Source organism: Danio aesculapii, chromosome 7 (genome assembly GCF_903798145.1).
Source record: "Danio aesculapii chromosome 7, fDanAes4.1, whole genome shotgun sequence".
NCBI lineage: Eukaryota > Metazoa > Chordata > Actinopteri > Cypriniformes > Danionidae > Danio > Danio aesculapii.
Genome location: NC_079441.1, coordinates 52,374,982 through 52,389,428, shown reverse-complemented (window position 1 = coordinate 52,389,428; position 14,447 = coordinate 52,374,982). Strand labels below are relative to the sequence as shown.

The 14,447-nt window shown below is 36.7% G+C and overlaps 1 protein-coding gene across 1 annotated transcript in view; it reads left to right on the top strand.

The window, feature by feature from the left end:
- The window catches only part of slc22a31 (solute carrier family 22 member 31), a 34,871-nt gene that overhangs the window by 17,728 nt on the left and 2,696 nt on the right, over nucleotides 1-14,447 (top strand). Inside the window, exons 4-8 of the mRNA XM_056462153.1 lie at nucleotides 4,354-4,522; nucleotides 7,110-7,255; nucleotides 9,839-9,947; nucleotides 10,971-11,185; nucleotides 12,296-12,407. Of these exons, the coding sequence (XP_056318128.1) occupies nucleotides 4,354-4,522; nucleotides 7,110-7,255; nucleotides 9,839-9,947; nucleotides 10,971-11,185; nucleotides 12,296-12,407 (751 nt within the window). The remainder of the gene's footprint in view (nucleotides 1-4,353; nucleotides 4,523-7,109; nucleotides 7,256-9,838; nucleotides 9,948-10,970; nucleotides 11,186-12,295; nucleotides 12,408-14,447) is intronic.

The following is a 14,447-nucleotide window of genomic DNA, read 5'->3' as shown; positions in this document are numbered from 1 at the left end:
ACTATTTTTTTGTTTTTTGTTTTTATACATTATTTTAATGATTATAAGCATTTTTATAACCATTGAAGTTTTTTTTTTTTTTTAATCAAACTTTGATGCATTACTTGCTTTTGTTCATATCTCGGATAGTTTTACCATTTAAAATTTATTACAATATTAATCACAAGAGAACATGAGTTGCTCTACAAATAAATTTTATTATGGCAAGAATAAAAGCAAAACAAAAAAGTACACAAAATACAGATTTTAAAAAATGTTTTTTTTTTTTTATAGATTTAGCCCGATCCACAAACATATATATCAGGTGGAAAAAACATATTCTGTAATTGTGTATACCTGGCTCTCCACTTTTGCCATGGCCTCTTTTGGCAAACTTATCCCTCAGGTTTTTCCAAACTTTTTAACGTAAACTTTCCTCCTTTCCCACTGCTGTTGCTATTTTTAGCAAATAATTGTTGGTCATCACTTGCTTTTGTTCATATCTCGGGCAGTTATAGCTGTTACAATTTATTAAAATATTAATGACAAAAGAACATGGGTTTCTCTACAAATATATGTTTTATTATCGCAAAAATAAAGCAAAAAAAAGCACACTTACTAAAAAATACAGATGTTTTTTAGATTTAGCCCGCTCCACAATTCACACATTACTGTCTGGCTAGTTTCTGTCCTATACTTGGGCTAAAAGGGTAATAATGGTCCAATGTGATTACACCAATAAAGCCCAGAGAAACAGGGCATCGGTATATTGTAATCTGAATTCTGTGAATCTGTGTAAATCAGTGTAAAATCTATGACTCGTGGAAAAACATATTCCTGTAATTGTGTACCTGGGTCTCCACTTTTGCCGTGACATCTTTTGCTTTTAATAAAGTTATCCTTCAGGTTTTTCCAAACCTTTTAACAAAAATTTTCTCCTTTCACACTGCTGTTGCAATTTCTAGTCAAGAATTATTGATCATCTGGTTATCTCTCTGATCACGGGTCATAAAGATGTGTGTACAGTCATCCTGTTTCAGACAAAATCTCTTCAAAGTGTTTCATATTCAACTCAAATTAAACATGGCGCCGCATGCACTGTTCGCTCGAGTCTCAAAAAATGCAGTGCGCACCGCCAGCCGAAATCATGCCGCGTGCACCCAAAGCGAACACCCGCAAACTCAGCGATGACGTCACATTCACCACGCGCACTCAAGGGAACAAGTGCACGCGTCGAGTAGAATCCAGGCTTAAGCAGTGAAGCATGGTGGTGGTAGTGACATGGCTTGGGCATGTATGGCTGTCAGTGGAACTGGTTCTCTTGTATTTATTGATGATGTGACTGCTGTCAAAAGCAGCAGGTGAATTCTGAAGCGTTTCAGGCAATATTTTCTGCTCAAATGCTTCAGAACTCATTGGGCGGCACTTCACAGTGCAGATGGAGAATGACCCAAAGCATACTGCAAAAGCAACCAGTTTTTGAAGGGAAAGAAATGGAATGTTATGCAATGGCCAAGTCAATCACCTGACCTGAATAAAATTGAGCATGTATTTCACTTGCTGAAGACAAAACTGAAGGGAAAATACCCCAAGAACAAGCAGGAACTGAAGACAGTTGTTGTAGAGGCCTGGCAAAGCACCACCAGGAATGAAACCCAGTGTCTGGTGATGTCTATGCGTACCAGACCTCAGGCTGTAATTGACTGCAAAGGATTTTCAACCAAGTATTAAAAAGGTGAAAGTTTGATTTATGATTATTATTCTGTCCCATTACTTTTGGATCCTTAACAAGTGGGAGGCACATATGCAAACTGTTGTAATTCCTATAGCGTTCACCTGATTTGGATATAAATACCCTCAATTTAAAGCTGACAGTCTGCAGTTAAAGCACATCTTGTTCGTTTATTTTCAGATCCATTGTGTTGGTGTTTAGATGTTAGAATTGTGTCGATGCCCAAATATTTATGGACCTAACTGTATGACTGTCAACATCTCAAAAAATGTGTTTTGGTGTTTCGTGACCCTTAAAACCTCAACAATAATATGGGAGTGCTCATTCTCCTGACAGTTTTTGCAAGATCTACCCTTCAGACTGGATCGATAAATGACTTTTGATAAGGAGTATCCTGCCTGTTGCCTTGTGTTGTTTGTAGCCCCCAGCAGGAGTCTCTCTGGAATGTTCCATGTGCTTTCTCAGTTGCAGAGTAGGGTGAAGCGATTGACAGGGAGCAGCAGTGCACAGCAATCCATTTATATCTCACGAACAAACTGTTCCAAGCCTCACAACTGTCTCTATTACATCACTCTCTGTCTAATCGCCTAGAGAAAGCATGGACATGCCCACTGTCCCATTTCTCTGTGTTTCTGTCTTTTTGGTGATAACATGAGATAATTGTCTGAAGCGGTATGAAAAACATACAAGATCTGCTCTGTTTTTTCCATTGTGAGGAGGTCTGTGTTCTTGTCCCGCTCTTCCTGTGATTGTTACAGGAGTTTATGTGCATGTTGATCATTAGTCAGACCACTCTTTCCAACACGCAAAGCCCTTCAGTGAGCTCTCACGGAAAAGTGAGGGTGGTACTGAGTGTTACGAGGAACACGGACACTTACACTGTCAGTCTAGATGTTTCTCATTTTCTGCTTGTATACCAGTCAGACATTATGGCAAACCCTATTTATTCTTTATTATAACTGTACAAATTTGACACTGAAACCGTTTGAACCTTTGCTGGATATGTGTGGCTACCTCAGATGCTAATGATTTTTGTTTTATCAAAGAGAATGTATGAGCTTTTAAAATCTATTTTAATTAAATTTGTTTCATTCATTAATTCATTTTTCCTTCGGTTTAGTCTCTTTATTCATCAGGTGTCGCCACAGTTGAATGAACTACCAACTTATCCAGCATATGTTTTGCACAGCGGATGCTGTTTCATCTGCCACCCAGTACTGGGAAACAAAAGCGTTGCTAGGTGGTTGCTAAGGTTTTGCTAGGTGATTGCTAAGGTGTTGCTAGGTGGTTACTAGTTGGTTGCTAGGTGGTTGCTACCGTATTGCTAAGGTGTTCTAGGTGGTTGCTAGGGTGTTGAGTGGAGGCTAAGCATTGCTAGGTGGTTGCTAAGGTGTTGTAAGTTTGTTTCTAGTATGATTAGTAAGTTTGTTAGTATGGATTAGGATGTTAGTATGTTGTTTGTATGTTTGTATGTTTCTAGTATGGATTGGTATGTCATTAGTATGAATCAGTATAATGCTAGAATGTCCAATGTAAAGTTAATGGCAATTTTTTTACAATGGATGTCTATGGGAAAGCTAAGGTGCCGTTAGTGGTTGCTAGGGTGTGGCTAGTGAGTTGAAAGGTCTTCAGTGATTGGCAGATTGGTAGTCTGAGTTAAATAAGCCCACTCTTAAATTTGTATGACAGTCTGGCGGAAAGTTATGAGGTCACAAAGTTTTGTCGTTAAGTCAAATAGGACTTTTTAAAATTTTCCGCGTCAGTTTTCAGAAAACCATAAGTCGGATCAGTTAGAAAAGATATAGCAACCAGAGTCAGACCAGTTTAAAGGTCTGGAGTAAGTTTCGTGATTGTAACTTAAACGATCTAGGAGGAGACGCATATAGAAATTAGTCTCAGAAGAAGAAGAAGAGCATTAAGTTTATGTAGTATAAGAGTATGTTGGCTTTCTCAAGCCACCATAATAATTAGAATGCTAACTAAGATAAACTCTTGATAAATAAACACACTGAAACTGCTGCAAAGGATCTCTTATATCGGTTCAACCTACACTTAGGGACTCTCAGAGGGAAGCAATTATAATGTGGAAATAAAAAGTGACTTGGATCATTCAGAATCCTTTCCACCTGATTAAGGACACAATTTTCATATAAAACTTGAGGATTAAAATATTCATCATGCCCAACAATTTTTTTTCATCCTGTCTTTAAGAGATGCATCAACTTAGATTTACACTGCACAGAAAGGTTGCTAAACCACACTGTAATACCATACCTGACAATGCTATCAAGAAGAGCTTCATAAAACAACATCATAAGATGAGGGAACTGTAACATCTTAAATTACGTAACCATCTTTTAAGACGTGTGTAATGTACATTTTAAGTATAGATCAAAATATCTTGTTTTTACAAACTTGAAAGGACAATTTTAAAAGAACAGGACATTTCAGTAATCTAATAGTTTTAGGAACAATTTCCAACGAGAGGAAAAGAGCACTTCCTGTTGTTGAAGAACTGTAGGAAGAGACATACTTTTTTTTTTTTCTAGAATCACCCTCACCCTTAATTCTCTTTGATGCTTCTCTTGACACATGAATGAGTAAAGTTTGAGTTATTTTCTCTCTCCTCCTCCATGGTGCAGGGCTGGAATGGTGTGACCCATCTCACAGGCTGATGGTGTCCATGGTCAGTGGCTTCTTTGCAGTGTTTGCAGAGCTTCTATTGCCAGGGCTTGCTGTGCTATGCCGTGACTGGCCAGTTCTTCAGGCTGTGGCCACGCTGCCTCTACTGCTGCTTCTCTCCTATTGGTGGTGAGTCATATCAATGCAGATTTTTACACTTGGCATGTCATGTGCGTTTCTTTTTTTCAGTACATATTATACACTTATGATTTAACAGTACATATTGAACACTTATTGAAACCAATAGTTGGTTGAATTTAAAAAAGAAAAGACTTTTTAAGTAAAGTTCAATGCAAAGGGAGACGTTGGCTTTTACAGAGCTAGCTTAGCAAAGCCTACAGCGAATTAAGTTTGGGGACTACAAAAAAATACATCTGGGTTAGTGAGATCACAAACATTTCAGGTTACGTGCATTCACCAGGCATACACCCTGCACAGCAAAGGGGCGTGGCCAGAGGTGCTGTAATGTTATAGCAGAGAAAGCTAAAATGGCGTCCAAACACTGCTATTTACACAGAGCTTCTTCTGTTTCTGTATTTGGGCTTCCAAAGGACACGACACAATGAGAGAAGTGCTTACAGCTTAATTTTAATCATGTTCCAGAGAATTTTAATAAAGGTATAGCTCTAGCATTTGACAAAGGAAAACTTCCAGAATCTCTCCCAGTTCAGTGCTGGATTCGGCTAAAACTCCTCAAAGAAGGAGCAGTTTCATCCATAATTGCAAAAGCTGTGGATTGTGAGCTATAACCTGTAAGTGTTTTTAAGTGGTAAAAATGGGGCTTAATTTGTGCCGGAATCTCTGAAATCTGATCTGGCATCTCATTTTACCGATTTCACCCACCTCAAACGCATCACCGCTACAGCTCTTCACTTTCTTCCATGACTCCCCAGCCATCTTCACTTTTGTCCACGACACACAATTTACAAATTAAGCATTGATTAAAATTGATCAACTACATGCACAGTTTCTAGCGTTAATGGTATGTTGTAACAAGGACGTAAACAAGTATGTAAACAACAGGAAATGCTGTTTGGCATCATTAACAATTTAACCACAAATTAAGATTTATCAGTCAAGCCGCTGCAAACGCTGCCACAATCTTCACCAGCGCTGAAGTGTCTCTCTATGCAGCTGCTTTCCCTGCATTCTACATCTCAAATAACAAACTCGTAATAGATATGTGAATGTTTCATATTACTTACACATAATTAAACCCTGAGTATATGTGACAGACACTTGTCAGATTTTATTTTAGAGAGCAGGCATCAGGTTCAGCTGTGTCCTCTTCATTTTTCAGTACTGCCAACAGCTACTCTGACTGACTGTGTTTACACAGCAAAGGCAGAGCACGTGCTAGTAGAGGTGTGATGCTTTTCCTGGTGACGTGAATCCGATTTGCTAATCACAGCACATTATGTTAGCTGACCAATCAGAGCCTCTTGAGGGTGGGCTTTAAGAGGAACTAGGAAATATGACAGTCTTTTTCATGTAAGCTGAGTAGCTGTATATAATCAAAGTGAGATATATGAAAAAATAACGAGATTTTCTACAAGTGAAGCACAAGTACACATTGTGTTGCATTTTATAAACATAACCAAGCCTTAAAATACACACTGGACCACCCCTTAATGCAATGGAGGAAAGAGCCATGTTTTCATGTTATTTCCATAAAGTTGTGACTCTACAACTGAAATCCTGCTGCAGAAATTGAAATCAGTTCCCATACAACCTTTTTTTTTTATGTGCTGTTGTCCAGTTTTGGTGAACTTATGCAAATTGTGGCAATTGTGCTGTTTTCAGCTTGCTGCTGTTGCCCATCTGTTTCACGGTTTAACATATCGCTCAATCAAAGAAGCCCCACGGTTTTAGCAAGTGGTTACTTGGGTTATAATTGCCTTTCTGTTAGCTAGCACCAGCAATTTTTTGCTTCATTGAACTATTGCGTACGAGGTATTTTCCCTTTTCCATCCATTATTTATAAATCCTACAGTGATGGAATCTTCCAGTAGATCCTCACTTTATGAAACGCTTGGATCGGCTCATCTGGAATCAATAACCACGCCACGTTCAGTCTGCTCTTTTTAAAATCACCTTTCTCCATCATTTTAATACTTTTGAACTTCAGCAGATCATCTTGACGATGACACATATAGGCTACATGCTTGTGTGCATTGTGATGCTGCTGTGTGATTGGCTCATTAGATATTTGGTTTAATGAACTTTATGCAGCCTCATTCATAAGACATATCTAAAGGTCATTTCACACCAATTACTATAACTATAATGATAATTATATCAGCAACACCAATAGACACTAGCATTCTATCTGTTACAAGTATATGCTGATCAGAATGAAGTAAAATCTGATTGGATGTCAGTGTTTTCAGCTCTGGAAGTGGTTACAACAATTTTATTGGTGTCATTCCTTTTAGAATATAATCATTGTTGTAATAGTGACTCTAACTGGACTCTGGTTTACACCATTTTCTCAATTTATAAAGATTTTCATCACTATGTTGATAGTGTTTTAAGATAATAGTGGTGTGAACTGACCTTTAGCCTTTACATTACATTGTGTATTGTTCCTGTACCAAAAACAGCTATCACAATATTTGCATTAGGGTCACGAGATTACTAAAATCGTAGAGCAAGCCACACTAATAGTGTGTGTGTGTGTGTGTGTGTGTGTGTGTGTGTGTGTGTCTGGCAACAGCTGTGCTTCAGTGTTTCCAGAATCTCCTCGTTGGCTCCTGGCCACATCTCAGATTCCTCAAGCAAAGGAGTGTCTCCAATCTTTCTCTGCACGGAATGGCATGTGTGTTAGTGATGAGCTCTACCCTGCTGAAACACTGCTGTCAGGTAAGAATCTGCCTCCTGAACATCAGCTACTCGACAGCCATCCAACCTTAGAATAACTTATTCACTGGTAGTTTGGTACTTTTTTTTTTGTGTGTGTGTGTTTAAAAGACATCCAGAGATTTCTTGAATGACTAAATCAGATAGACCATGTGGTGACTAGTCTATTTTTAGACTTTGATTTTCACTAAACCCAAATGGTAAATTTTTGTAATGTCATTTTTTGGGCAAAATTTCTACTGTTGGATGCCTATTAAATGCCTTTTTAACACACAAAAAAGCTTGATAGCTCCATATTAGGGTTGGGCGATGTCGACCAATTTGGCATTGCATGATGTCTAATGTGAAACATTGCGATGGACGATGTCACTAGGTGGGCGGTGAATTAATTATTTATGAATAATTCATTAATTCATAATGAATTAATTATTTGTAACCTACCGACCCGCATGGTCTTTATTGACCAACCAACAGTATCTGAGGTTTTCGCTAAAATTACTAAGTACAAGTGTGAATGTGAAAGACTGAAGCAGTGTTCTGACGCTGTGACACATTACCTGATAAATTAAAAAGACTGAAGAGTTGTTAGATAGAGACAAGGTTATTAAATATCACATTTAACAACTATAATGAGACGTGATCCAGCGGTACATCCTTGATAAACTGTCCGACATGCACTGTTCTCTGCGGTTTTGTGCTCAAAGCACCCGCTGACTGCCTGGAGCTTAGACGTTGCACATAACATTGTGTGTGTCTGTGTGCGTGTGGTCATGTGATGTGCGTTTTCAGCAGTATAGTGTGTAAGGAGGACTTTTCAGAAATGGTAGGTGAAACGCCAGTGTGGACGTGGATCGTTTTCATACCAAAATGCCATTTTAAAGCAATGCCGTATTAGTGTAAATGGGGCCAAGGTGTGTATTTTTCACGAGCGGGGGGGATTCCAATGCCGACTCAGCATCGTGATGTCTATCGGCCATCGGCGACGGATGATGGCATTGTCTATCGACCCAACCCTAGTCCATATACAAAAAAACAATATTATCGGGTCATATTATGCAGGGTGGTCACGAGTCCATAAAAAGTTTTTAAATGTCTTAGTGTGCTTTCACACTTTTGGTCCAAACCCAGGTGCATTTGATGTCAGAGTTTGTGATGTTTAGCTAGTGTGAACGCTGTCTTCTGAATTCGGGTGCACAGCCATGAACCATACCTGAATTCGCCTGAAAGAGGTGGTCTGGTGTACGTTTCATGTGAACTCTGGTCCAGTTCACTTCTGATATGAATCTAATCGGATTAAATAACAGAAGTGAACCACAAACTGTACAACAAACATTAGTTTTCTGAATGTTCAATCTTCTGTGTGTGTGTCTGTGTATCACCTACATTGGCGACGATCTGGACTGACCCAGGTCAAACAGTGATAATGTCTGCTTTTCTCCACCAAAAATGACACCGTGTGATGTTCTGAATGTTTTATATATATGTTTTATATATATATATATATATATATATATATATATATATATATATATATATATATATATATATATATATATATATATGTATATGTGTGTATATATGTATATATATGTATGTATGTATGTATGTATGTAAATGTATATATGTATCTGTATATAAATGTAAATGTGTAATATATGTGTGTATATTGCTTTAGAACAGCTTAGACTATATGGAATGGTATAGAATTTTGGGTTTTCCCACAGATGGCGCATGCCACTTTCTGTTTAAAGGTAAATAAAAGCTAAGAATAATTTGTCCACAATGATGCCTCTTGAAAATCATCTTATCTTTTGGGAGAAGCCTGTTTCGTTTCCGGTCAAAAAAACTTGCTGGTTTAAATAAAATTAACTTTAAGTCAGAAATATCCAGATGTATGAATAATTTTGGGCTTAACTATATATTCACACGTATATTTGTTGTAGGTTTAATTGGTATTAAAATGTTATGGATTTTAAATGATGTGTATTATCTTAAACACTGTATAGAGTAGGCTTGCAGTCGCTGCACTTGATGACCACTTCTCTTCTTGCATAACACATATTCTTTATTTAGCACCGATGTTCAAGAGAACATAAAAGTTTGTGTAGAACCTTTGATAATCCACTTGTGGCCCCCTTGCTTCAATTTGTCCATTTGTTTGTGGACTTCACAGCGAATTACCAATAATGTTCAGAGCTGTGAATTTGGTTTTGAGGACAGCAGTGCCTGAAGGTAGAAAATTAGGCGACACTCCAGTAGCTGTCATGGTGTGATTATACTTTTAACAGGATGAAGAGATCATCTATTCTAGCTCATGAGGATACCGTTGGTCTGATAATAAGACTGCTCTTTGTTTCTTGTGATTTTTCACGCAATAGTGATTTCCCAGCTCACCCACCGAATTACATTGCAGCAAATCAGGGCACATCATGGATAGTGAATAGAGCCATTTAGGATGTTTAAATTGAAGGAATTGAGCATGTTCCTCCTCAGAATGTGCTGGTCAGGTGCTCTCAGTGTCAGAAATCTACCAACTCAGCCATCTCTCTTATTTTCTTAATCATCTGATTCTCTTCTTTTCTGTAGAAATCGATGAGGTGTTCCCTGAAGATGTCCAGCCAGAGTATCATCATGTTTTCGAGTTGCGTCACACCAGAGTGATCTGGAAGAACTGCCTCATCCTGGGCTTCACTCTGTAAGTCGAGATAGAAACTGTCAGATTTTTGTGATATTAAAAAGGGCTGTGGACATTTGGATATGAAATCAGAATTGATTTGATTTTAAATCTCAGTAGTCCAAGAAAAAAAAATCTGTCTATTAAATCCATAGGAATGTACTAATTATAAAAGCTGATAGCAAGGCGACAGTGACTCAAATAACCACTTATTACAACAGAGGAATACAGAAGAGCATCTCTGAATGCACAACTCGTCCAACCTTGAGGCAGATGGGCTACAGCAGCAGAAAACCACACCGGGTGCCACTCCTGTCAGCTAATATTGATTTAAACTTTACCACATGCAAATTAAATAAATTGATTAAAGTCGTATGATCGAATTCATAATCAGTGACCATATTTGCATGAAAACCAAGATTTTTAGCACATTTTAATCACAATTAGCAGTCATCAAAATGGCATAAAGGGACGCTTCTAACCTCCTTTTTTTCACACCCCCCCCCCCCCCCCCCCCCCCCCCCCCCCAATTTCTGTCCTCATTTACTCACCCTTTACTTTTTTTTGAGTTTTTTCTTCTGTTAAACACAAAAAAAGATATTTTGAAAAATGCTGGAAACCTGTAACCATTGACTTCCATAGTGGGAAAACAAATATTATGGACGTCAATGGTTACAGGTTTTCAGCGTTCTTCAAAATATATATTTTTGTGTGTTTAAAGCCATGTGTTATTCACACAGTTTTACTAATGTACTCGGTAACTATTCGGACTATTTCCCATCACTTTGAATTGTGCAGTGTTTGCTCTGTAAAGTGTGTTTTGAAATATGGTAATAATAATAGTAGTAAAAATAATCACTCCTCTTAGTGAATAATCATAAATTGAAAATTTACACATGGATGAAGAGGATTGCTCATGTCATGCAGAAATCCTATTACAAATAATTGCATTATTGGTCCACATTACTGTCAATGAAAAGTGTTTTTACAAACAGATGTCAACAAAGATTAATCTAACCATTTGGTTTTGCTTTTTTCCCTCAGCTTCATAGGCACAGGAATCCAATACTGCTTCACGCGTAACCTGCACATCTACTCCCCGCACTTCTACTTCAGCTATTTTCTGCGTGTGTTGACTGGAGCTCTGGCGTGTATTTTCCTCTGTGTAACGGTGGACCGCTTCGGCCGCAGAGGGATGTTACTGCTGGCCGCCATCATCACAGGCCTGTCCTCACTGCTGCTGCTGGCCCTCACACAGTGTAAGACCAGTGGTACCTAGTTCAACCATGCTAATTCGGGAATCTGTTTAGCAAAAAATCCATGTTCAAGCAGTCATCAGTTAATACTGGGAACTTCATTGGTACTTCGTTTAAAGTATAACCCAGTATTTTTGTTAATAAGTTGTATCGTTTGTTTCTTGTGCATTTGCACTACTTTTGTTTCATAGTAATTGTTATAGAAACCATATATAGTTAGGCTACTTTTTACTTTTTAGGCTGTTGTCATTATTACAGATGCTCACACAACCAGGTACTGAATGAAACTCATCCCATTTCTATTTCATGCTACTCTCAGCTCCAGCTACTTTCATATTCAGTGACAGTGTGGGAAATAAGTATACAACACGTCACTATTTTTCTCAGAATACATATTTCTAAAGGTGCTGTTGACTTGAAATTTTCACCAGATGTTGGTAACAACCATTTGAAATCCAAATATGCCAAGAAAAGAAAACAAATTAGTTTACAAATGAAGTTATGTTTATTAAATGAAACACGCAGGGAAAAAGTATTAAACACATGAAGAAAGAGAGGTGTAGAGAAGCAGTGAAAGCCCAGACAGCAGCTGAAATCTCTCAGTAGTTCTTCAGCAACCCTCTGCCCTTCCTCATTGTAAATAAATATTCGCTGCTTCAGGTCAACATCTACATTATCAGGATGATGATGAAACCAGGGTGGACATTTCAGCAAGACAATGATCTAAAACACAGCCAAGGAGACTCTCAAATGCTTTCAGAGAAAGAAAATCAAGCTGTGGAATGGCCCAGCCAATCACTTGACTTGAATTCAATAGAAAGTACAAATTAAAGATCAGATTTGACAGCCGAGAGCCACAGAACCATCAAGATCTCTGTGAAAAGCTTTGTGACTTCATTTTCCACATGACAGGCATCTTTAAGATGGATTAGATAAGTTTTAGATTAGGTTTTTATCCACATCTGGTGAAATTAAGTCAACAGCACCTTTAGAAATATGCTTTCTGAGAAAAATGGTGATGTGTTCAAAATTTATTTCCTCCTCTGTATATATTTGGATAGCATTCATCCAGAAGCCCAAAACGAACTGTTTTTCTCCACTGTCTTATTTCAGATCTGCATGGAGGGCTGGTTCTAGTTCTGTCTGTTGTGGGTCTCCTCTCCTCTCAGGCTTTGGCTATGCTCAGCATGTTCTTCGGCAGTGAAGTCATGCCCACCGTTGTCCGGTAATCTCTACTGATATATCTACTCTTACACACAGCATCTGACATTTTTGAGATTATCAGCCAAAATAAATTAAATTCAATTTTTATGAAGAGTTTTTCAGTCATGATTTGCACAAAAAAATATTAAGAAGCAACCCCGTTGACATTTGATAATAATTTTTATAAGTAATCGAGCACCAGTCATAATTTATAACTGAGCAGCATGTAGCAGCACAAGGATCATGTGACACTGAATAATAGATGCTGAAAATGCAGCTTTGATATAACTGGAACAAATGTGAAAAAAATATTAAAACATTAAACCAATAATGTAGATTTACATTTTTTGACAGCACTTTACAATAATGTTCCATTATTTAATGTTAATGAATGTTCTTACTAACATGAATGATACGTTTATTACAGTATTTATTCATCTTTGTGAAAAGGAATGTTCAGCCAAAACTTCTGTCATCAAGTTTCTTTTTTCTGTTGAACACAAAAGAAGATATTTAGAGAAAAAAACTTCCATGGTGTTTTTTTTTTTTTACTATGGATGTCAATGGTTACCGGTTTCTAGCATTTTACAGACTATCTACTTTTGTGTTCAACAAAAAAGGTAACTTGTAAAGTTTGAGAACCACTTGATTGTGAGTAAATAGAGAGAAATGTTTTTTTAACAGGAGTTAAAAGTCTTTTAAGCGATTAAAATTGATACATTTATTTTTATTTATTTTATTGTAAAGAAAATCCTGTATCGAAATCTTATCGTAAAGTGAGACCAACATTTTTTAATTTAAAATAAAACAATCATAATTATTCTAAATTCTTGAGACGAGATTTTTATACTCCAATCACTTGCGTGGATGTTTTTAGAAATGTATCTTCAGGGGTCCGTTCTTCGTACGTGGAATACTCAATTAGCTGGATTTGGTTATTGACTGTTTGACTATTGACATTATCCAGGATCGTTTCATTCTTCAAAACTCATCTGAAAGTTCAGGAGCAGGCTTATTTCATATCAGCAGGATTAGATCGGGTATGTTCAATCAAAGGTAATACTGAAAGTATGTACCGAATGCTGATATTTTCTTACTATAGATAACTAATAGAACACTAAGGAAAATAATAAAACAGTAAAAAATTATATTAATTTATAAAAATATATAAATAAAACTGTTGTGTAATCTACACTCTGTAATTAAAGTACAAAGTCACGAGATGTTCTCTCCCCAAGGGGATCAAAGAGAACATTAAGTAATGTGGACTTTTTACAAATAAATTTGTACCATTTTAAGGTACCAGCCCAGCTTTTGTGTGTGTGTATATAAATATACATACATACATACATACATACACATATATATATATATATATATATATATATATATATATATATATATATATATATATATATATATATATATATATATATATATATATATATATATATATATATATATATATATATATATATATATATATATATATTTTTTTTTTTTTTTTTTTTTTTTTTTTAAATTTTTGATTATTTCCTAAATGTTGATTAAAGGCTGATTTATACTCTGCATAAAGCAAATGCATATTCCGGCGCAGCCTTCACATCGTCGCAAAGCCCTCGCCATGGCTGACTCCAATGCTGATGCACACCTCTTTAAAAAAATTTAACTACAAGTGTTGAGTCCTGTGAAAGAGCTCCAGGTGGAAATTTTTGTTTTGTGTTTACCTTGTGATTAAATTTTAGCGGTGTTGTGCTGAGAAATGCACCCCTGCCACAAAATGCACCCCCCCATAGACTTTCATTAATATTCTCCATCTACAATAAAAAAAAAAATCAAAGGCAGCATAATTCATCAAAATAATAATCATTTTACGCTTTAATCAATTAAGCAAGGACAAGAAGTGAAACTCATTTTAAAATGTAAAATAATAATATTGACTGTAATGTAGCCTAAAATTAGGCTTTTTGGTGAGTTTTAAACAGATATTTAGGCTACGTGGAACAGATAAAATTGTTGTTGCTGTTTTAAACAAAACCACACATTAAAGTCTTCAAGAAAT